The sequence below is a fragment of the Plecotus auritus genome (genome assembly GCF_963455305.1).
Source record: "Plecotus auritus genome assembly, chromosome: 11".
Lineage (NCBI taxonomy): Eukaryota > Metazoa > Chordata > Mammalia > Chiroptera > Vespertilionidae > Plecotus > Plecotus auritus.
This window is the reverse complement of record NC_137777.1, coordinates 41,560,723-41,585,422: the sequence shown is the minus strand read 5'-3', so window position 1 is coordinate 41,585,422 and position 24,700 is coordinate 41,560,723. Positions and strand designations below refer to the sequence as shown.

Sequence of the window (24,700 nt, the reverse complement as noted above, 5' to 3'; positions counted from 1 at the left end):
TCAACTGATGCCAGAAGGAGCCCCTCCTTCCCCCTAACAAAATGATTAAATAAATATACAGGGAGAAAACCTCTGTTAAAGCTGGGGTGGGAGTGGGGGTGGAGCAGGACGGGTTGTGTGAAACATCCCCCAGGAGAAAGACTTGGCCTGGGAGACTAAGGTGGAACGATGCCTGAGTGATGAAGTCAGCCCAGGCAGCCACCTGTCGTGGCACTTCAGACTCTGAGCCTGGGTGCATTTGTTCTGCCGGAGGAGCTGGACCGCTCTGTCCTGGGCTGACTGCATATCCTTCTTGCACTTCGCTCTGCTTGGGAGTGGTCCTTAGGGAAAAGACAAGCAACCTCTTAAGACGGGTGTGAAGGCTCAGGGAGTAAGCCTACCCCAACCTGATAAAATTTTAATTATTTTGTTGTTTTGGATTTTATTCTTAATTACTTAGTAGGCAGTCACATGGCGCCGAGCGCAGTGACTGGCACACAGCAGGCACTCAGTAGCGCTCCATTGCTGTCCACCTCCAAAATGAAGTCCACACCCCCAGACCACGCACTCCAAAGTTCCTTACAGTTAGAAAATCACGAGACAGCAGGCAGTTCGCAGTTTTGTTTTGTTTCCTTTGGGGATGAGGGGCAGGGTGTTTAATTTTTGGTTGGTGTGGGTCAGGGTAATTCTGGGGGCTGTTTTGACGTTTTTTTACTTTGAATGGTTGTGCTGACTTAGCATTCAGCATCCAAGAGCGCACTCTTCCATACACAACCTAAACAGTTATCACTTGCCTAGACTATAATGTATCTATGCATTGCATTATTAGCAACAAAATCACACACGGAACTCTGAAGACTAGAAAGGTGGGGAGACGACTGGAATATGGAGGAGCCAGGGATAGCAACCATGGATTTTGAGGCCATTTCTACTTACCAGCTTGGTGATTTGGGGTCCTTTGCTTAAGTAATAGCTGTCCCTGCAGTTTAACTTCAAGTTCTGCAAAGTGGAGATAATAACATTTAAGTCATAGATGTTTGGAAATAAAACGAACCAATGAAGATAAAGGTGCTTTGTGGGTCATAAAGCGATGTCAGAGGAAAGGGAGAGGTAGCTTATGGGTTGTTCGGTGTTGTTTTGCTTTTATTCTTTTGTTGGGCAAAGGCTTGGGTAGACAATCACATGACTGATGAACTTGGAAAACAGTGTTTTGCTGAGAAAGACGGAGCAAAGCAGAGGTCGCGATCCTGGGGTTTCTAAGTGTGTCGCGAAGGTAAATTGGGGTGGGAGTGGGATGCATACGATCAAGGTCCCCTCCTTCACTCGCCCAACACACACACTTATCTCACACTGACCATCTAAGGGTCCCTCAATCTCGGTTTAGCAAAGACTTCTCCTTCCCCGCCCCTACCAGCAGATCCCTTGCGCTCAGAAAAGCCGTCCCCACCCCTTCCACGCCCCCGCCCCACCTTCCTCCCCCCGCCCTCCTTCCTCCCCCCGCCCCCCCTCTCTCATTTTGGCCAAGGGTGGTTCGTTCCGAGCAGTACAGATAAATAGTCCTGTCAAAAAGTGCAGCTCGCGGGTGTGCGGGCCGAGGCAGGGCCCGGCGCCGACTTCTGGGCCGCGTGCTCTCCGGAGTTAGTGACAGAGCTCACTCCCGCGGCTCCGCGCTGCGGGACCCAGGTATCTGGTCCTCCTCGGAGTTCGGCCGGACCCCCCCTCCGCGAAGGAGCACAAGGAGGAGGCCTGGAGACTGGCCCGGGGGAGGAAGGCGTGCGCGCGTGGGCGTGGGGGGCGCAGCGATGTCCACCGGCTCGGTGAGCGACCCCGAGGACATGGAGTTGCGGGGGCTGCAGCGAGGGTACCCGGTCCCCGCCTCCAAGAGGCCGCCCCTCCGCTGTGCAGAGCGCGGCTACACCTCTCCCAGTGACAACTCTTCCGCGGAGGAGGAAGACCCCGAAGGCGAGGAGGAGCCGTGCGCGCTGGGCGCGGCGGGCAGCGCCGGAGGCTGCAAGAGAAAGCGGCCCCGGGCAGCGGGGGGCGGCGGTGGCAAGAAGCCCCTCCCGCCCAAGGGCTCGGCCGCCGAGTGCAAGCAGTCGCAGCGGAACGCGGCCAACGCCCGAGAGCGCGCCCGGATGCGCGTGCTGAGCAAAGCCTTCTCCAGGCTCAAAACCAGCCTGCCCTGGGTGCCCCCCGACACCAAGCTCTCCAAGCTGGACACGCTCCGGCTGGCTTCCAGCTACATCGCGCACCTGCGGCAGCTGCTGCAAGAGGACCGCTACGAGAACGGCTACGTGCACCCGGTGAACCTGGTAGGGGCGCCGCGCTCGAGGCCAGGGGCGCAGTGCGGCCGGGAGATGCCCGGGGCGCTCCCTGCGAGCTGGGCGGAGTCAGCCCGCTGGGAAGAACCCCAAAGAAGGGATCTAGTGCGGGTGGTGAGGACGCCAGGTTAGTTTCGCCCCAAAGCCCGGGAGGAGCCAGCCATCTTCCTGGAGAAGAACCTCCACCCTCTGGGTTCGCATCACTCTGATCCTTGTACGCGGTGCTTGGCCCAGTGACTACTGTTGGCTGATATCCTCCTACTTATGGGGCGAATCTGCGTTCTTTGCAGAGGAAATGGCAAATCTTCCCTCCTCGCGCAACTTTTTCCAGCTAAGAGTCTGACAGATTTGATTGAACAAGCCCTACTTTCTGAAAAGAAGGAGGGAAGGAAGGCCGAGCTTTATTAAAAAGGTTTTGGATTTTTTAATCTTGAAGAATAGCAGAGGTTTTCCCCAAAGGGATCTGTCTGGAAAGTCCCTCTCTGACATGCCAACTCTGGCTTGAGAGCTGATGGTGTGTGTGTGTGTGTGTGTGTGTGTGTGTGTGTGTGTGTGTGTGTGTGTGTGTGTTGGGGGAGGGGATTATATGACAAAATTCCTGATTCCTTCAAGTTTCACTGAATGATGGTGAGGACATAGTCCAGGAGGAAGCATGGATGGACCCCCTTCACATCTTACACAATCAAAATCCAGTAAATTTTAAATCCTAGTTTAGAGAGAGGACGGGCACATTCCAGGGCGCTGATGAAGTCTGAGCTACTCAGAACCAGGACCCGCTTAGCTGAGCGGTTTCGGTTTGAGATTGCCGTTTCTCCTCCTATATCTGACGCTCTTTTGATTTTACAGACGTGGCCGTTTGTGGTCTCGGGACGACCCGACTCTGACACTAAAGAAGTTTCAGCTGCCAGCAGACTCTGTGGGACCACCGCTTAGGTCGAACTTGAACGCCATGGATTACTGGTTAAGCGCCTGCGTTTGGGGGCAACGGAGAGAAGGGAGACTACGCGAGAACCCCCAGAGAATAGGGGGGAAAGTTCCATTGGATTCTCCTAGACACCCCCCACGCCGAATTTTGAACACAAGTGGCGGGCGTGGGGGGGTGGGCAGACCCCTAGGGTTGGCGGCGTTGCTGTCATCGCGGGGCGCCTAAGGCAACGGCTGCAGCGCTTGCTCCGTCTCAGATCCGACCGCCGGCTCCAGCAGTGTAGACCCTCACGCTGCCTTCAGAGCCCAGCGCCCAACCCCCCGGGGTCAGTTTTCGAGCCGAGCCATATATATACTTATATATATATATATGCATTACACGTGATGGCACTCTGGGCACAGCCCGGCCTTTACCGTTAGGCTGGTTAGGACGCTCTCTCCGTGACAATCGGCTTCAAAGACAGGAATTTTCACGTGAGACCCACATCGGGCAGGTTTTTAAGTTGCAAAGAGAGGAGAGTGAATTCCTGGGTGGGCTTAGTATCCCACAGGGCGGCGCTCTCCAGGCGGACGGACCGGTGGGTGCCCTCTGTCCCAGAAGCGGGAGCAGTCTGAGACCACCTGAGCCTTTTGCCCCCAGTGCTCCCCGCAGTTAGGCCTCCGTGCTGCGGGCAGCCCCTCACTCCTGTGGGCTCCCTACCCTTCCCAACCAGGCTTAGGTCTATCCTGTCCCCTCCCAGGGGTAAGCCAGCCCCTCTTGACCTCTCCAGGCTCGGTGTCCTTCAGTCTTTCCTCTTCCCCCTCCTCCCACACCTCCTTGCAGAGTCCCCTTCCACTCCTGACTGTCCATACCTGTCCCCCACTCCCCACCCTGCTCCCCCAGCAAGGGTCGCCCCTCCTGCAACACCACCTCCCTGGCCCACTTTCTTCCTCCTTCCTGGCACTGAGCCTGTTCTGTACCTAATGACCCTGCTCAGGGGGAACAAACCGCTGCTGGAGGCTGCACTACCACAGTTAATTAGCAAATGTAAATAAATTTATTTTTTTATGAATAAAACGCATTGTGAAAAGTGAGTGCCCTGGCATCAGCATGTGGTATTTACTGAGTCTGGTCTGGAAGTTAACTTGAAGGTGGCCTCCTGGCTCTGGACAGGGATCGGGTCATTGTCCTCAGAGTGGTGGTGATCACATTTGTTCACTGAATTTCCAAATGTAATTCTCATTAATTTCTGATTCTGTTTCTTCTTGAGGCGGGGTTACTGGAAGGCAAGAATTGGAGGCTTATGAGGCCCAAGAGTCTCTTGGGGCCAAAGTGTATTGAAAGGTACACACTCTTCAAAATAATATAGTTGCCTGTCTCTTTTACACACACACACACACACACACACACGAATCTTTCTCCAGCCTGAAACACATACCAATGCTTAAAATTGCAAGAAGTTCAAAAAACCCTTACAGCCCACATACTGGAGTGGAGAGGGTCTTAGTCTAATTGGCAAACTAAAACTATAATACAAGACACCAATTTGTATTTCAGTAGAATTTTCTTGTTTTCAAGTAATGTTTATAGAGTGCTTTTAAGGCACACCATCTCAATTTCCTTGTTACTTTTTTTCATTTTTCACTGCAATCTGCAGGAGGTAATAACTTAGGAAACCCACCATACACTTTTTTAAATACTGGGCTTTTTAAAGCGACATTCTCTTTGTAGAAAATTTAGAAAAGTGTGAAGGATAAACCTGCCTAAATAATTGCCCAGTTTGTGGGTAGCCTTTGTTTAACAACATTGCGAGTCCGTTTTCTTGACCAAAGGGAGCCCTACAGCTGGAGTGGAAGAGGTGAGAGCGAGGTGGGGAGCATGACTTCCTGTGGTGAATTGAACTAACCCCAAACTCTGGAACAGGGCTCTCTGACACCAAGTTCCTGGGCTTTTGTTTATACCCAGGAGGATTGCAGCCCTCCTCCAGGCTGCTCTCATCCTCTAAAGCTGGGCTCAGGGTTTACATTAGCCTGTTTCTGTGGCATCAGGGTCTCTCTGGAAAAAAACAAAAACAAAGCAAAAAAACAAAAACTCAGGAGCAGCTAATGACAGGAAACCCTAGCTTAGTCAAAGGCACTTCAGCTGGCCTTAAGTTCTGGGTGGCCCGCTTCTTGGAGGTGGGGTGTCTGCTGGAGGCAAGCTCTGAGTCAAGGTCTTTTCCAAAGCTTCCAGCAAATGAGGTCCTTTGCAAGGAGGATGCAGCATAGCAGTAGGTTAAGACAAGCCTAATGTCGACAGAACCCAGCTTGAAGTCCAAGCTCTGCTCCCCCACAGACCAGTCACGATATGCAACCCCTCGAAGCCTCATTCCCCCCCACTGCCTCCGCGCCTACCTAGGAAGACTGTTGTTAGGAAAAAATGTGCCAACAATACTTCAGCCACCCTTCTAACAGGCAGTAAGCAGCACCCTACATGCTGACTGCTGAAGGAAAAGGGTGGGGGGCGTGTGTCGGCACAGGGGAACTTTCTAAAAGGTAGGACATTGCAGGAATCCAGTCCAAGCCTGAGCCTGGTTTTGAGATGCCTGGGTTACAGCTGCACAAGAGAAGCGCCCCACAAAAGCAGAAACAAAGAAAAGACAGGCTACATTTGCAGTGAATACAGATAAGAATAAACAAGGAAATATTAAGGCAAATCCTCATAAATAAAATATTTTAAATATTTGTTTCTATAATTATATTCTCTCAACATACTTTAGGGGTAAACTCTGGTTTTCCACCCCTACTCCGTGCCCCCCGCACACACACATTTAGGTGGTACTATTCACTGACTTACAGGTACCGTGCTGTACCCTGCAAGCTCACTGCTATTGCCACTTTATAATCCTATAATTTAGTGAGAAGAAAAAACTTTCTCAAGAATTGTTTGCTTCATGATTTTTGTAAAAAGTCGGATGCCAATATGTTATTATGTTATTTTAAAAAGAAGAAGAAAGAAAGAAAGAGGCCAATTTCTAATAAGTCCATTAAATAGTGTAAATTGCTCAAGCTTCTGGGTAGCAGTTGCTGTTAGGAGAGGCCTTAAGCACCTTGCACCAGTCTTTTTTCTTATTTCTTCTTTTTAAATTATAGTTTAGGCTCAATATTATTTTGTATTAGTTTCAGGTGCACAGGCTAGTGGTTAGATAAGCACATGATTTACAAAGTGTTCCCTGCTATTTTCAGTACTCACCTGGCACCATACACAGTTGTCATAATATCATCTATAATAACAAAAGGATAATAGGCTAATTAGACTGGACGTCTTCCGGATATCCTTCCTGACAAAGCTGGGGCTGGAGGGAAGCCAGCCCGGGTACTGGGTGCCTGTGGGTGGCCAGAGGAGGGAAGCCTGGGACCCAGGTGCCGGAGGGAGGCTGGTGCGGGCAGCCAGGGGAAGGACTACTCTTGCACGAATTTCCGTGCATTGGGCCTCTAGTTGACTATATTTCCCATGCTGTACTTTACATCCCTTGACTATTTTGTAACTGGGGAACAGGAGGGGTAAGAGAAAAAGAGACATAAGCCTGTTCTTAGCTTTATCTCAATTTGATTATACTTTTGCGAGTGAAAAGTGGACGGAGGAATGAGTCTAAGAATTATAATATAAAAAGTACTGAATAACAAATAAAATGAGTAAATTGAAAAATACTCCTCAGGGGGCTTTTTGAGGGACCAAAGCCTTTTTATTAGTGATACTGACTCAACCAAAAAGAACAAAAATCCCCTTTCACAGGCTCTTCCTAATATGAATGTTTGAAAAGAAATGCTTCCGGCACTGTAATTTTGAAACATTTAGGGGTTTCTCTTGGGGGTGGAGGTTTAATTGGTTTTGTGCATTTTTGCTCTGAGCTTCAAGTTACAACTTCACTTTAGTGTGCTGGCTCCTTCAGGGGACAGTGAGACAATGACCATTACAAGTTACAAAGCAGATTTTTTTAACAGCCACAGTTCCCATCTCCTCCATCCCCGTAATAAATACATTTTTTTAAAAAAAAGAATCGCCTCTCTATAAAGAAGAACTAAGTGGTACACATCATATTTTAATAGAGAAAGGTAAGTAGTTTGGCTAGTACTCCTGAAAATTTTAAAACAATAACCGAGAAAGTCGTTTTAGTAATGTGTGGAAGGGCAACAAACAGGGAAATTCATAACTGCCTTCCCACTGCTAATTCTAGGAAAATTCGCTGGGAGGCATGGGGTGGCTCCCTTTGAAACTGAGCACCTGGCTACTCTCCTTTCCTGGCGCTTCTGTTTACCCACCAAAGGGTGGCCAGCGTGCTTATGTTTTACTCACCACTCACCCTTCATCTCCCTTTCTATTCGGTTCTGCTCTTTGTGTTATTTGTTTTCTCTCTCCCACAACAGTGAAAAATTGGTCCATAGAATTCCTTGGAATCCATGACTCTAAAAAGTCTAGAAAGTGGCCAGAACCTGCAATCTCCGTGTATTGTGTAAGCACAGTTAGCACTAAGGTATTAGTCATCTTGAATGACCTCAGCTCTTGTTTGTCCTACTAGCACCTTATGGTAAAGAGGGTCATGGAGTGATGACGAGCAGGGGCTCTGGGTTTGGTACAAATCCGGTATCTGTGCTGACTACTACTGTGGGCAGTAGAAGTGAGGACGGGTAGAGAGCAAGGCCCCAGAGGCTTTGATCTTTTTCTTTTCTTTCTTTGTTAAAGGAGTTTACATGTTATTTTTGGATTTTTTAAAAGCTCATATTATTTTAAAAAACTGCAAGCTGCCACATCAGATGTAGCTGGTTCCAGTCTAGTCCCCTATTTCCTAAGTCTGTATCTTCAAGGACTAGCTCTCCCCTATGAGACAAGAACATACATCCTACCTCACAGACTGTTTTGAAAATAGATTAAATGAGATCATTCTGTTAGGCACTTTGGAAATGCTCCATAGATGCTAATTTATAAAAACTGTAGTATTGATTTTCTTTCCTTTCCTTTGACTGAAGTTCAGCGGTCCTTAACCCTTACCTGTCTACCTGCCCCATCATTCCCCTTTGCCACTTTTATTACCTTACTCTTTTATGCCACATCTAATTTCCCTATATTGATTTTTTTTTTAGCCAAGGAAAACTTGCATTTAGTTTCCTCTTAAAGAGTGAAGATCATAGCACTCAACATTAAAAATTATCCATGAGATAAAAAGCAAACTCATTTAGGAGTGCAAGACAGACCAAAAAGTTCATTGCTATGATTTGATTCCACAGTGCAGCCAACCTTTCAGAAACTGTACTTGTGGAGTCTTGGTGTAGTATGGAAGAATATCCACAATTACCTGAAATGACCATGAAAATACTTCTTCCCTGTTCAACTTCATATCTGGGTGAGGCTGAATTTTCTTCATTCACTTTCACCAAAATAACAGGTCACAACATATTAGTGTAGAAAGCCGAAATGAGAATCCAGCTATTTTCTATTTACATTAATATAAGTCTATGCCACTCTTCCCATTAAAAATGTTTTGGAAAACATAGTTCTTTTTTTTAATTAAAAATATGCTATTTACATTCACTATAGTTTACTAGTATTTTTAAATGAATTAACAAATGTTTACTCACAGGTTTGATTTTAAATCCAGTAAATATCACCAGATAAAGCCACATAAATGGAAGCTTTTCAGGGTCTTAAATAATTTTTAAAAGTGTAAAAATTCAAGAGACGAGAAAATGTTTGAGAACCTCTGGCTTAGATAACTTCCAGGGCCCTTTTCATGGATGCGATTCCATGTTTTCTTAATTTTGTGGCAATCTCAGTGGGCAAGGAGCCTGTCAAACATGTCTAGGCTGGATATAGGAGCAAACATGTGATCAGAAAGATTGGCTGGAAAGGTTAGGTGGGGCAGGGCTTCTTTATGCAACATCCTTGTGGTCCAGGCAGGCATTCAGCAGGGCCAGTGCCTCAGCTGGCTCCACACAGGATGCTCTCAGAAGAATTTCTGAACCACTTCTGCCCCACACCCTTCTCTACTGCCTCCTCTTTAGGTCCTTTGTAGCCAGGCTGACCTTGAAATGTAATGTACTGCCCAAACTCTGGATTGTAAAACCCCTTTTCTTTAACCCCTGTATTAATAGTCTCCTAAGGCTATGTTTAGAATCAAAGCATTATATAGTCCTAGTGAAGAAATTTACTTCAGCAGATGTGGGAATCATTTCCAATGATCCTCAATAAAGCATTTTTAAAAAAATCTATAAGTTTGCCAAGTAGCAGATGAATGTATTTATTAATCATAATGCTGAATAAATTATACAGGGTACATCACTGAAATCGCTAAAAGCCTTAACATGCAATTTGAGTACAAAAGAAATAAAAACATACAAACAACAACAAAACCCAGAGACTCCTCAAATGCTTTGGAAATGAGCATCTTCAGGGGCAAAGAAAGGATCCCATAACATAAGAAATTTGGATGATGCTTAAGGAAAGTGTTCCAAGAAGAGCTAGGGAGTGGGGAGGGAGTATCATTGTGCAGAGATAACAACAGAAACCCCTCAGACTAAATCCAATTAAGGAGCATCCACATTTCAAGGGAGGTGCTCTAAGGAGCAGAGTCAAGGCCTAGCGGGTAGGGGGCTGGGGAACAAGGTGGGAGAACCAAATACACACAGAGAAAGGGAGGAAGCTATAGGGACAAACTGTGGTTGTAATACGTACTCAAATCTCTGCATTGCTAGACATAGGCTGTTTGTTATGTTCTAAACAGAACCTCTCAGGTGTTTCTGCCCAGGCACTGTGCGACTGGTTGTTTACATGCACAAAACTCTCTGGGAATCCCCAAACTTTGTGTTTTAATTATTGGCTTCCCCAAAACTGCAGTGATGAAATAGGCTGAGTTAGCCATCTTCTCTGGCTCGGTTTTCATCTGACCAACACTGCTTCTTTGGAAACGTTGGCTGGGATGGAATTGTCTCTACCAGACTACAGGATCTAGTCACCAAAGAGGGTCCCCACCACCCAGGCCCTGTGTAGCGCTGCTCCATTGATCTGCTCTAACCAATGGAAGGTGGCAGAAGATATGGGCAGATCTGGGTCAAAGCCTTAAGGACTAGAAGTTTCTGCTTTTGCTTATTTGGTAGCTCTGAGCTTCCAGGTGAGAAGTTCAACCATGTTCCTGAAAAGACCACATGGCAAGGATTATAATCATACAAATATGTTTTAACAATCTCTTCTCAGAAAAGTTTCAAGACTATACCCAAGAGAGCTGAGGGGCCCAGCTGTCAGTGAGGCCTGAGGCCCCAGCTCCAGACATGTGGTCGAAGTGGAGCCCTTATAGCCAGCCATGGAGGTGTCTTATAGGAGAGTGAAGAAGCTACCGGGGACAGATGGCAGAGATGAGCCATCCCCCCTGGGTTCTGTCCCACCTGCAGATCTACAGGGTCCTGAGGGATAATAATATAGTTGTGTTAAGCTACTAAATGTGGGGTAGTTACTCAGCAATAGATAACCAAAACAGATTGCCAAGTCAATTTTCACAGCAGCCATTTAGTCAAGAAACCCACATTGATCATCTGCTAGGAGCCGGGGCATTGCTGAGTAGCACAAAGCTGCCTCACGTGAACGTGCTTTGAGGAGGAAACTGACAAACTCAGTAATTGCAGTACAGTGTGCCAGGCGCTAGGAAAGAAGGTGGCGCTCTGGGAGGAAAGACGCAAAACCCAGCCTGTGATGGTCATGGAAAACTTCCCAGGGAGCTGACAATGAGGCCAGTATCAGAGGAGGGCTGGCCAAGGGCTTACCGGAGAGAACTGTAAGTAATGGGGGCTTCCAATACTAGCCTGGTGTTGGGTAAGTGTCTAACATGGTGGTTAAGAGCATGGACTCCAACAGCTGAGTTAAAACCACTGAGCATCAGTGTCTTCATTTGTAGAAAGAAGGTATGATAGAACTTACCTGGTGGGCTTGTGGTGAAGATTAAAGGTGATGGTGAAAGTCAAACACTCAACACAGTGCCTGACAGTGGTTATCAACAATTGTTAGCCTATTGGTATCTTCATCCTCCTCACACTGAGATGGCCTTGGCATGCTTTGATAAGGTGCTGAGGACATATTCCTGACCAGATCCCTTACTTTTCCTTAAATCTGAAAACTCTGCACCTTTAATGTGATTATTTCAGTGCTCCTCTAAAGGGGCGGCCTGTTTAGAAGCCTGAATTCCTCAAGGCATTCATCTGCAGGATGAGCAACATGTCTAACTCACACTGGGGTGTGAGGATAGACTGTGAAAGCATATTTGTATTGTCAGGCCAGCTGGAGAGAAAAATGTGTAGATTGGTTCTATGGCCGTTGTGACACCATCAGGCTTAACAAGAGCACCAACTACACGCACGGAGGAAGCACTCTCTCTTTCAACTCCCCTGTGATCTGTCCCAGATCCTCTGCTCCGGAGGGAAATCTCAGATCCTCTGACCACAAGTGTTCAGGATTAGAATTCATAGACTCTGAGTTTCCCCCTGGCACTCAGCCACCCAATCTGAAGGACACGGGCAGATAAGAGCTTGGCACCGTGACAGCTCTGCTCTGCAGCTGCTTTGGAAATGCACCAGCCCGGACTCAGGAGTCGGCCAGGGGTGACCACGGCGTGAGAAGCTGCCTGGTCGGGTGGTCCTGGGCAATCACTGGCTTCTCCAACTTTGATTTCTCACCTAAAGCGAGGGCCCTGGGCTGGATGATGCCTTAAGTCCCTTACAGTTTCTTGTGGGTCTTTCAAAGGGCATCAGAGAAGGGTCCTGTTATGTGTACATGACAGGGAGACTGGAAGCCTGGGGGAGGACAGTCAACTCACAGGTAATGTGTCACCTGAGCTGTGACCTCTTGCACGGAAGAACTGGCTATTTCCAAGTGATGTTATTGTTGATTACAAATCTCACTACAGACTCTTCATTTCTGTTGTGAGTACTTAGTCTTACCAAAGCACAAAAAGGCTTCTTCAGTGTGACTTAGAAATCAAATAAACATAGCAATGGTGGTATTTAAAATGATTTCCTTCCAAAGACAGATTTTCATTCATATTAAAAAATGAGAACACAAGGTTTGTCAGCCCCTTTCACAAACATTCTAAAATTATGTTTGACTTGCCCCAGAGAAAAACCTATACTATAAAAGCATTAGATCCAAATAAAAGAACCCTCAGGAACAAACACAATGTATAAATAACTACGTTGTTTTTTGTTTTTTTCCAAACTCTTAGAAACCTAGGAAATGTTGAAATTTGGTCTATTGTTTTGAGAATCTAGTAGGTTTCTCCACTGTAGGTAGAATTTTTTCTCATTGCTTTCCTGTGGTGTTTTTCACCTGGCTCCATGATTTCTCAGAAGGTACTGTGGTGCTTTAGAATCCCACCTTTAAGCTTGTTTCATATCTGGAGATGTGATTCACCTGAGCCTGGGCTCTTGGCTCTCTGGCTTGGGGTGTGCAGGATGGCTGAGGAGGTATCAACTGGGCAGGCATGGCAAGAGAGACTGAGGTCCTGAGAGCGGTGGTGGGAGCACAAGGGAGGGAGTCGAGACACTTTACTGCCAGAATTGAATGGACTGGGTTCTGGACTGAATATGGGTGATAAGAGACATGAAATTAACGATGACTACAAGGTTTCTAACTTGAGCCAGACAGTGAGCAGTAGAGTCTTCATGAGTCATCATTTGTCATTAAAGTTTAAAAGGGCAAGTTTAGAAGAGTACAGAATTTAGAAACATACCATTCATTTAGGAACTCTGCTGTCCTTTGGTCTAACAAGATTCTTATCAAATTTTGTCTGGTTCTAGGGGTTCAGATTCAAAGGGGGTACACGAACAACCAAAACTTAAAGAGAGACAGGGACTACTTGGCTCAGAGACACAAAGCTTGGAAATAATGTCTTGGCCTCACTTCTGCAAGAACATGCCTTTTTTCTATCACTGGTTTGTAAATGTCTTCAGAGCAGGCATCATGGTTTTTCATTTTGTATCTTTGTGAAATTATAACCCACATCTGTCTGGCACAAGCAGTGCTCAATAAATATTTAATCAATCACTCTGACAGAAAATAGTTCTTGCTACTGTTTGGTTTAAATTCGTTTGTGTTGTGAAATGATGCTGATTTGAGAAAGTCCATTCTTGGGAGCCACCTGATATTCAAAGTCATCACAGACAACTAGGACGCTGGTTTAATGAGTCACTGCTGCTTGACAAATTAAGCTAATTCCTGCTGCACGTATGGCACATCAGCTCTGCACTCAGTCTGATGGTTCTCAGGATCCCTCAGACAGAAAGGAAACTTATGCTCAATAAAGGAGAGACCCTTTAAAATTGGAGGAGACATGTTGATACTGTAAACATGCTAAGCCTCCTGCTATATACTTCACACTTATTTTCATTTTAAGTCTCTCATTCGACCATTAGTAGGTCTGTGCTTCTCTTTATTTACAGACAGGAAAACAGGCTCCTGAAACTTCAGGGACTTCCTGGGGATTCCACAGGGAATAAATGGCAGAGTCAGAGTTTAAACCTGGCTCTCTCTAGCTCAGAATCTGAACCCTTAACCAGTCCCACCCCATTATATCCCCAGGGACGTCTCCCAGGTGGAAAGGAAGCTTTTGAGAACATGGTGCCCACAGGAAGGGCGCCTTAGCCAGGTGTTAACTTGGGACAATAGATGAGCGGCAGTCATTCCTGGTTCTGAGTGCTTAAACGTGGTCTGAAAGTGAAGGGAGGAGCCAAGATCTGTCTGCTTAGCTGGCAGTGCCAGCCGAAACCACCCAGAGGAAGGCACTTGCCATTTATAAGCAGATCTGTTTCCTTTTGTTTTCTTCTTTATCTCCTAATGAAGATGACTTGGAAAATGCCCACTACATTTGTGCTAAGCTAAAGAGAGGCTAGATCTCTCCTCAGCCAGGATTTCTAGTTCTGTGCTTACTCCTGGGGAGCCTAGCAGTGGAGGCAGGAATTAGCCAATCTGAAGATCAGAGAACTGCTGGAGGGAAAAAGAGGTGGAGCAGCCAGGAAAAGCCATGACCAAGAGCCCCTCTCACCACCCCAACACCCCCATCCTCATGGTCTCTCCACCATGACCAGTTGATGTAGATGTACTTATGATACTTGTTTAAGTGAGGTGAGGAAAAAAGACAACTTCCCACTAGCAATGGGTGATTCACTATTTCCCATTTCCACAAGGACAGGACAAGGGAAAATATGTTTGAATTGAAACAAGAGAATTAAGGTAGACTTGATGAAGTTATCTGAGAGAGAGCTTTTCTAACCATCTAGGATGAGGGATTAGGAATTTGTGGTATAGATTTTGTAGATTAAAGCCATAACATTTTCAAGTTAAACCATGCCTGATAAATAATTTACTCTGTGTTCACTGGGGTATGCTAAAAATAATCCTACATAATAAAAGCCTAATATGCTAAGTGTCTGGTCATCCGTTCAACCAACGTGTAATATGCTAATGATATGCTAAGGCTGCTCAACCACTCGCTATGATGTACACTGACCACCAGGGGGCAGTTGACTGGTTGACCAGTTCCTATGACATGCATTGACCACCAGGGGGCAGATGCTCCAATCAGTAGGTAGCTTGCTGCTGGGTCCGGCCGATTGAGACTGAGCAAGACGGGCCGGACATGCCCTAGAACCTTCCCGTGGTCCCTTCCTGGCTGGCCAATCTCCCATGTCCCTCCCCGGCCCCGATCGTGCACCAGTGGGGTCCCTCAGCCTGGACTGCACCCTCTTGCAATCTGGGATTCCTCAGGGGATGTTGCCGCCCAATCCCGCAGGCCAGGCCAAGAAACCCCACTGGCGCACGAATTCGTGCACTGGGCCTCTAGTAAAATAAAAGACTAATCTAAATGCTTACTGTGCCCTAGCCAGTTTGGCTCAGTGGATAGAATATCGGCCTGCAGAATGAAAGGTCCCGGTTCAATTCCGGTCAAGGGCACATGCCCAGGTTTCGGGCTCGATCCCCAGTAGGGGGCATGCAGGAAGCAGCCAATCAATGATTCTCTCATCATTGATGTTTCAATCTCTCTCTCCCGCTCCTTCCCTCTCTGAAATCAATAAAAAATATATTTTAAAAAAATAAGTAAGTGCTTACTGTGATTACTAACCATGGGCTATACAAAACAATAAAAAATATGGTCCCCAAATTGAGTAACTACCTAGGAAAGGTTTATACTATGAGCATGATAAGAAATTATAATTACAATTATAATAATCAAAACCAAAAGGATGCATTCATTTTACAGATAAGGAAAGTAAAGCTAGATTTTGGAAATTAGATTAAGACTTCTCATCTATCTAGAATTAGAGAAAGACTCTGCTTGCAGATTTGGTTTGTATTCCTTTATCATTCAAGATCATTTCTTATCTGCCTTTACTGGTGGGCTTGTCTTCCTCTTCCTCCTTCTTACTCCTCCCATGTATTCTTCCCTCTCCTGCAGAATTAATTCTACCTCTTCTATATTTGTGCAACAACTTACATGTATCTCATTTTTTTTTAAAAAAAGGAAGTTATTAAAAAGTAATAAATACTCAGAAATAGGTGGCTTAACATGAGAAAATCAATGTAATACACCACATTACATTGGCTCAGTGGTTGAGCATTGACCAAACCAGGAGGTCTCGGCTCGATTCCCAGTCAGAGCATATCCCCTGTTTATTGGCTCCATCCCTGGCTGTGAAGGAGGCAGCTGATCGATTATTCTCTCTCATTATTGATGTTTCTCTCTCTCTCTCTCTCTTCCTCTCTGAAATCAATAAAGATATATATTTAAAAAAAGAATGAAAGAAAATCCACATGATAAACTCAATTGACCCAGAAAAAAACCCTTTTACAAAATCTAATACCCTTTCATGATAAAAAACATTCAGGAAAATAGATTAAGAAGGGAACTTACTCAACATCCCAAAGGACATTTATGAAGAACCCATGGCTAGCATCAAACTTAATGGTAAAAGACTGAATACTTTCCCCCTAAGATCAGGAACAAGACAAGGATGCTGGCTTTCACCACTGCAATTCAACATTGTACTCAAAGTTCTAGCCAGAGTAATTAGACAAGAAAAATAAATAAAAGGCTTCCAAATTAAAAAGAAAAAATGAAATCTAGGTCCATTTACAGATGGTATGATCCTCTATATCCATAAGAGTCCACAGAGCATCCACAAAAAGCTACAGCCCTGCCAAAACCGGTTTGGCTCAGTAGAAGAGTGTCAGCCTGCGGACTGAAAGGTCCCAGGTTCGATTCCGGTCAAGGGCATGTAACTTGGTTGCGGGCACATCCCCAGTAGGAGGTGTGCAAGAGGCAGCTGATCGATGTTTCTCTCTCATCGATGTTTCTGACTATCTATCACTCTTCCTTCCTCTCTGTAAAAAATCAATAAAATATAAAAAAAAAAAAAAAGCTACAGCCCTAGCTGGCTTGGCTCAGTGGATAGAGCGTCGGCCTGCGGACGGAAGGGTCCCAGGTTCGATTCCGGCCAAGGGCACATGCCTGGGTTGCGGGTTCGATCCCCAGTAGGGGGCGTGCAGGAGGCAACTAATCAATGATTCTCTCTCATCATTGATGTTTCTCTCTCTCCTTCTCCCTTCCTCTCTGAAATCAATAAAGAAATATATTTTAATAAAAAAAAGCTACAAGAGCCGAAACCGGTTTGGCTCAGTGGATGGAGCGTCGGCCTGTGGACTGAAGGGTCCCAGGTTCGATTCCGGTCAAGGGCATGTACCTTGGTTGCGGGCACATCCCCAGTGGGAGGTGTGCAGGAGGCAGCTGATTGATGTTTCTCTCTCATCGATGTTTCTAGCTCTCTATCCCTCTCCCTTCCTCTCTCTGTAAAATATCAATAAAATATATTTTTAAAAAAAAGCTACAAGAGCTAATAAATGGAGTCAGCAAAATTGTAGGTATGAGATGAACCCACAAAAATCAGCTATGTTACATTATGCTAGCAATGAACAATTTGAAAAGAAAACTTCATTTACAATAGCATTCTAAGTATAAAAAACTTAGGAATAAATTAAAACAAGAAGATGAAAGACTGATACACTGACAATTATAAAACACTGTTGAAAGAAAAAAAAGCTAAATAAATGGAAAGACATCCCAGGTTTGTGGATTGAAAGCAATATTGTTAAGATGGCAGTACTACATAAAGCAGTCTACAGATTCAACAGACTTTGTAAAAATTCCAATGACCTTTATTGCAGAAAGCAAAAGGCATTATTATTACTCAAATTAATACTAAATTAATAATAAATTGCAAGGGACCCTAATTAATCAAAACAATCTTGAAAAAGAAGAACAGTTAGAGGACTCACAATCCATAATTTCAAAACTTACTACAAAGCCACATTAACTTAAAAAAAAAAAAGGTGGCTGTGACATAAAGATAGACATAGACTAAAAATGAGAATTCAGAAGCAAACCCATACATGTACAGCCAATTGATTTTCAACAAGTGTGACAAGACCATTCAATGGGGAAAATGGTCTCTTCAACAAGTGGAATTGGGAGAATTGGCTATCCACTTGTAGAAGAATGAGGTTGGACCCCCACCTCATAACATACATGAAAATGAACTCAAAATGCATCAATTCGTTTAATATAAGAACAAAAATCATATAAATAAATCACAGGGGTACATCTTTATGGCACTGTATTTGGCAATAAATTTAATGCCAAAAACATGAGCAACAAAAGATACATTTGACTTCATCAAAATTAAAAACTTTTGTGTATCAAAGCATATTATCAGAAAAGTGAAAAGATAACCTACAGAATGGGAGAAAATGTTAGTAAAATACATATCTGATAAGGGTCTTGCAACAAGAGTGTATACATCTGTATAACTCAACAACAAAAGAGCAAACAATTCAATTTTTAAAAATGGGCAAAGGATGTGAATAAATATTTGTTCAAAGAAAATATACAAGTGTCAACAAGCTCAAGAAAAGATGCTCAAGATCATTAGTCATTTGGGAAATGCAAATCAAAACCATAATTAGGTACCACTTCACACCACTAGGATGTCTATAATAGTAATTTAAAAAGTACAATAACAAGTGTTAGTGAGGATGTTGAGAAATTGTAACCCTGCCTCCTCCATTGATGATGGGAATGTAAAATGGTTCAGCTGCTGTGGAAAACAGTTTGTAAGTTTCTCAAAAAATTAAACATACTGCATGAACCAGCCCCATTTCTCCACCAGCTTCCCTTTGTACCTGGGACACATCTTTGGGAAGCCAATGGGATTGAAACAGGTATATGTACATACCTTTATAGCAGCACTGTTCACAATAGCCCAAAGGTGGAAACAGCTCTAATGTCCTGAATGAACTAATCTATATACAGTAGGTCCTCGGATTACGTCAGAGATCCGTTCCTACAGCGCGACGTAACACGATTTTCACTGTAAGTCAGAACCCACCTACATAAGCACCTACATCACTCACATGGAGCACATACACAGCAGTAATGAAGTGAAACAGTAAAAAAAATTTAAAAGAAAGATAATTCCTGACCTTTACTAATAGTAAATAAATAATAAAAAACATAAAGCACATATGTACATACGTCGAAATGATGTGAAATGACAGAAATTTTTTTTTACATAAATAAATGGGAGATGGCTACGTAACCACGAAAAGACTTATGTCACGTCTGACATAACCCAAGGACTGTCTGATATAAAAGCCTAATATGCAAAGTGTCCCCTCTGGAGTTCGACCGACTGGGAGTTTGATCGCTCTCTATGATGTGCGCTGACCACCAGGGGATGGCGTGGAATGAAGGAAGGCCCCAGTTGGCAGTCACTAGGGACCCTACCTGTGCACAAATTTCGTGCACTGGGCCTCTAGTTGTAGTATATATCCATATAAGAAAATATCATTTAGCCATAAAAAGGAATGAAGTACTCATACATGCTACAAATAAGCCTTTAAACCATTGTGTTAAGTGAAAGAAGCCATGCACCAATCACATATAGTATGATTCCATCCTATTGAATAAAAGAGTAATATGCAAATTAACCATCACTTGGCGACAAAATGGCGGCGCTCATAGCAGACGCTGGTGGCGTCTCCCTGGCAACGCGAGCCCAGCATCTGCTCCTTGGCTGCAGAGGGAGGGGAGGAGCCTCTGGCCAGAGGACTGGGCGCGGGACGCTGAGCTCGCGTCGCCCCTGCTCAGCATCCGAGCCCCCCCCCGCCGGCTCCTTGTGGAGGGAGGGGAGGGGCCTGTGGGGACGCGAGCCCAGCCTCCATGCCCCAGTGGCTCCGCGTGGAGGGAGAGGAGGGGCCTCTGGGGATGTGAGCCCGGTGTCCCCGCCCCAGCCACGTGGAGAGAGGGGAGGACCCAGAAAAATGGATCTTTCCAGTTCCTGATGCTGATGGAGCCCTATGGTTGCTGGGGTCCTCCGCCTGCAGCCCCCAGTCACAGCCTGGCAGCCCCAGTCGCCAGGCACGCTACAGACATCAAATCACTGCTGCCATGGCCGCCCCCTTCCCTCCCTGCACTTGCAAGTAGTATGGTCCAAGGGGGCGACTCCTGAGGCGTGGCTCCCATGGCAGCTGATGCACACCATGCCGGGCGGGGAAGCCGGACCTGAGAGCCCAAGCCCCCGAGTACCTGAGCTGCCAGGCATCGTGGGCCGGGGCCCTAAGGAGGCCCCAGGATAAGCATCTTCCCAGAGGCTTCGCGGAAGGAGGGGAGGAGCCTCTGGCTAGAGGCTGGGGTGAGGGATGCTGGCCTCGTTGCAGGCCAGGCTGAAGGACACCACCTCCCCCCACCGCACCCCCCATGCACGAATTTCGTGCACCGGGCCTCTAGTTTATATGAAATGCCCAGAATAGAGAAATCCATTGAAACAAAGTGAATATTGGTTAGTTGCCAGGGGCTGGGGTGAGGAGGAATGAGGAGAAACTGCTTATAATGGGTAAGGGGTGTTAGCTTAAAATAATGAAAATATTTTGAAACTAGCTAGATAATGACTGTACAACATTCTGGATGTACTAAATGCCACTAAACTGCTCACTTTAAAATTACTCATGTAATGTCATGTGAATTTCACCTCAAAAATCTTTTTTGAAAAAAAGTAACATACGTTACGAAGTATAAGAAAATAAGAGTCATTTGAAACCCACCTTCAAGGACAGTAAATACATCTGTTAATGGACGTTCCACACTGCATTAATTGCTTATGTAACCACTGTTTCTGCTATTTTGAGAACTCTAGGCCGCGCCAGCCCTCACTACAGCATTCAGTGGGGAAAATAATCAAAGGTTGCCAAGTTTCTGAGCTCCAAGCAGCCTGTCCCAGTAAAAAAAAGGACGGTATTAGCGGGCCATCTAGCGGTTAATTGGTGAATCGCAGCATATATTAATCCTGCCTTTTCTTTGGGTTGAAGTGGTTTAGGACCTAAACTTTAGGTCATGAAAACAAAGTATGGAGGTCACGCGCCTTCTTGAAGAGTTCAGATTCTGAAATAACAAAGCACTCTGTCTTATCCTGCTTCCTCTAGGAAACAGAGCCCGAAGAAAAGTGTGCGTGCTAACCCTTTACAGATAACTGCACTCCAGGAGAGCAAAAGTGGAGGGAAATAAATGGGCAGCGAGGCAGAGGACCAGGGAGAGCAAACATCGAGTGGCGTACAGCCCAGCTGGTCGGGGTTTGGGACCTGAGGGATGTCCTTAGGCTGCAGCAACCTCCCGGGTCCCATGGTGCTGGTAGTGGTTCTGTGGAAGGGACAGGGGCAGGCGGCGGGCACTTCCTGCCTCCTCAATACCCTCAAAGTCGCCCCCAAGGGAGCCCTGGGCACCATGCAGAGCCAGGCCCTGCCGTGATGACGTGGGCCCACCACGACGTCAAAATTCCCTTAGGGCCACGTGGTCAGCCCGAAGGCAGCTATGAAGCACAATAAAACTTACTTTTCTGGTGATGGAACCGTTTCGTCTGAAGTGTTCAAGGAAGCAGCTGGCGAAAGAGTTCTTTCTAGAAAGATAACCCAGCTGGAAAGAACCCAAGGCGTATAACCTGGATCTGCACGCAGGGCAACTTCAGGGGCTTGCGCATGCGCACACCGTGTACACGCGCACACACGGACACGCACACGCACACAGAGAACCACCATTTCTGCTGTCGTGGGCCTTCGCGGCTCCGCTAGCATGAATGCGGCTGTTGGAAGTTACTCACAACTACCTTACTTATTAATGAGACACAAAAGTACAGCTAGCTCTGTTGCCTTGTCATTGGGGTCATATTTACAAGCAGTGCTATAGTTGTTGACCAAAATTAAATTTAGACTGTAATAAAGAATAAAAAGCATTTATTTGGGCAAAAGCAAACTGGAGCCCAGGACATACAGATTCAGTTATCAACCTAAGTTGCTCTTCGAGGGAGACAAAGAAAGTCAGAACTTCTAAATGCAAAAACCATAAACTGGAATTGGCTATTGAACACGTGGAAGGGGACTTCAAAAGGGATTGGCCAAATTCCAGGACGCAAAGCTTACGTAAGCATTGGCATGGAAACTGGGGGCGGGGCAAGTTCCCGATGTGCGTCTACGGCAAGCACGCAAGCCCAAAAATGTCCCAAGGGCATCTGGGCGCTGACGTAAGTAAGTGTGGCTCCGTAATGACACCCAGACTCCATTATCAGGCCCCCTCATATTAGTAACTCGGTTTTAGATATTTGGGTTCACATAGTTCTTGAGGATTTAGGGGAAGTGTTTAGTTCAAAGAAGAGCCAGAATTGATTATGGCATTGGAACCTCCAACTGTCCTGTGTGAGGTTAAGTCGGGACAGTTATAATAATTATCTCCATTTTATATAAATGTTACACATTCAGATATGGTTTTTAAGAATAGATCTGAAGTGGTAGATTCTCTTGCCCTGTCTTTTGAGAACACCAGCATTTTTCTGCTCCTCATGGGAAACCAGTATCCACACGGATCCATGGCTGACTTTTAAAACAAGAACACACTCTAGTGCAATATCGAGGTCTCTTCACTTTTCCTATTTTGCAGCCAGATAATATTATGGGTGGAAACAGAAGCACTGAAAAACTTGATAACATATATTTCTGCACTTGGAACTGTTTTAATTAATCTGAGAATAGGTAGAACCTGGGAGGGGGTTGGGGAGGGTGAGCGGGAAAAGGTGAAGGGATTAAGAAGTACAAATTGGTTGTTACAGAATAGTCATGGGGATGTAAAGTTCAGCATAGGGAATGTGGTCAATAATATTCTAATAACTAGGCATGATGCTGGATGGGTGCGGGATTTATTGGGATGATCACATATTAAGTTATGTAATGTCTGGTCACTGAGGTGTACAAAAAAAGGGAAAAAAAAGAAAAAAGAGGCAGGAGGAGAAAATAAAATGAACCCACATTAAAATCATTTGTATTTCCCCCTTGTGGTCAATAGCAGTATCACAGGAATGCCAGTAAGGTGGTGAGAAAGAAATGCGGTTATTTTGGGAAACTGCTTGTACTATGTCTGTCATTACAACGGCACAGATTTTAATTCTTTCATTGTCTCTTCGTTTCTCCAAACTCTCAGATTCCTTTTCTGTAAAATGGAGTGAATTCAAGAACCTACCCGAAAGAATGGCTGTGAGCAGATGAAGCATGAAAACTTGGCTCTGTGCCTGGTCCCAGGTGAGCAGACAGGTGATGTCCTCACTGTTAACTGGAATAACTGCAGCTGCAACACTAAACATAAAAGCTTTTAACTGAATTAGTACAAGTCTTACTCTAATTTATTTGATTCTAAAAAATGCACACAACCTATGAATTTTAAAACGTTTTCAAACTATAAGTAACATATCTAAATATTGTTTCCTTCCTTGCTAATTTCTTAGGAAAAAGCCCTTCAGCACTAATTTTAGGTTCCTGTCTTTAAATTTTTAAAAATGAATCTTTTTTTTTTCTATTATAATCTGGAACCCTGGCTCCCAGATTTTTGGAGTTCCCAGAATTTTTCTTTTTTAACTCACAAATGGGATTGTCAGATTTTATTTTGTCAAATCAGATACTTTAAGAAGTCAGTTTTCAAGATCATCATGATTTTAAAAAAAGAGCATTTTAACACTCAGAAAAAAAATTAGGAAGGATGTTATTTCAAAATGAAGGGCAGCCCTTTCCATTGAAAAACTTACTTCCTTGTCTTTATTTTCTTCACTCTGATAGCCCTCAGGAACTTTCCTTACAGGTGGTCGGCAGCAGTGGTTGACCATTTAGGAACCACTGAGTGAAAGCAGAGGATACTTTTATTGGGTTATTTTCCAGAATAGCCATAATCAAGGCCATATCAATATGTGACAAGACACAGAACATAAATGTGGGAGTATTCAAACATTTCTCTTTCTAGAAAAGTCCCATTTCTCTCTCCTTGTGTTTCAGTTTGCACTGCCACAGTAACTGGCAGTCCGCAAGGTGCCAGGGGTATATTTCTACACTAACACTGCCAGGCCAGGAGCTATGCTTCTGTGATCCATACATCTGGGTTTTTCTCCTCCTTCCCTGACTACTTCTTGGTAGTCTCTTGCAGGCGCTACCTGTTTCTGCCCACTGCTACCCAGAGCCCACTCTGACTTATATGACCGTCATTTGAAGGCATGAAGGCATCATCACATTCATTTCTAAAGATTTTCTGCAAGCTGAGAATCATGAAGTCCTTCCAATGCTCTTTATCTGTCATTACTCCTAGCTGCCCTCCCTGGGATGAGTTCAAGTTTATAGATGTTGCTGTCAGCATGGGGCGGGTTCCAGGAATGGCATCAGGTAGAGTAGAGGACCCAGACTGTCCCTTCCTTTGCTCTGCTGATTACATCTTAACGAATACAGCGCAGGATTGTTTCTGTTGGCGAGCACATTGCTTGCCATTCTTATTGATTGAGCTGAATTGTCCAACAGATTACCTATTTAATTGGTGGTTATACAGTTGTCTCTTCTTATTCTGAATTTGTCGCTTTGCATGTATGTCCATGTAACATTAACCTAACAAAATTAAAATTAGCCTGCAATTTTTAAAATTGTGGACCCAAATTAAATTATTGTGGGAGTTGCTAGCCACTGGGTGTGAGATTTTATGAATTTCTCAAATTTGTTTCCCTGTTTGGAGCCTGAAAGAGAATGCACCCACAGAAGACTCAGATAGCTCAGGGGGTCCAGAGATTAATGGAGAATAGAGGAAACCAACTCTCTTTAAATATTGCAAGTGGCCTAATCAAAAGAAAATCCTAGATAATGAGAATTTCATTGACTTTCTGATAGAATATGGGTATTTTAGTTTCCTGGGACTGTTACAGATTATTACAAACGTAGCGGCTTGAAAACACGGGAATTTATTTCTCTCTCATGGTTCAACAAGCTAGAACCCCAAGTCAGGGTGTCAGCAGGGCTGTGCTGCCTCAGAAGGCTTTAGGGGAGACTCCTTCCTGGCTTCTTCCAGTCTCTGGTGGCTCCT

General features: G+C 45.0%; 1 protein-coding gene across 1 annotated transcript; it reads left to right on the top strand.

Annotated features, from left to right (window-relative positions):
* Nucleotides 1-1,532: 1,532 nt before the first annotated feature.
* On the top strand, nucleotides 1,533-4,290 carry MSC (musculin). The gene is made up of 2 exons (XM_080646555.1): nucleotides 1,533-2,291; nucleotides 3,147-4,290. The coding sequence occupies exons 1-2, from the start codon at nucleotides 1,782-1,784 to the stop codon at nucleotides 3,231-3,233; spliced, it is 597 nt and encodes a 198-aa protein (XP_080502681.1). The 5' UTR covers nucleotides 1,533-1,781; the 3' UTR covers nucleotides 3,234-4,290.
* Nucleotides 4,291-24,700: the final 20,410 nt, after the last annotated feature.

Bases quoted from the DNA above. Each gene is read 5' to 3' on its own strand.
- MSC (XM_080646555.1), top strand. From the start codon at position 1,782: ATGTCCACCGGCTCGGTGAGCGACCCCGAGGACATGGAGTTGCGGGGG. The intron at 2,292-3,146 runs GTAGGGGCGCCG...TTGATTTTACAG, and splicing joins ACGTGCACCCGGTGAACCTG to ACGTGGCCGTTTGTGGTCTC.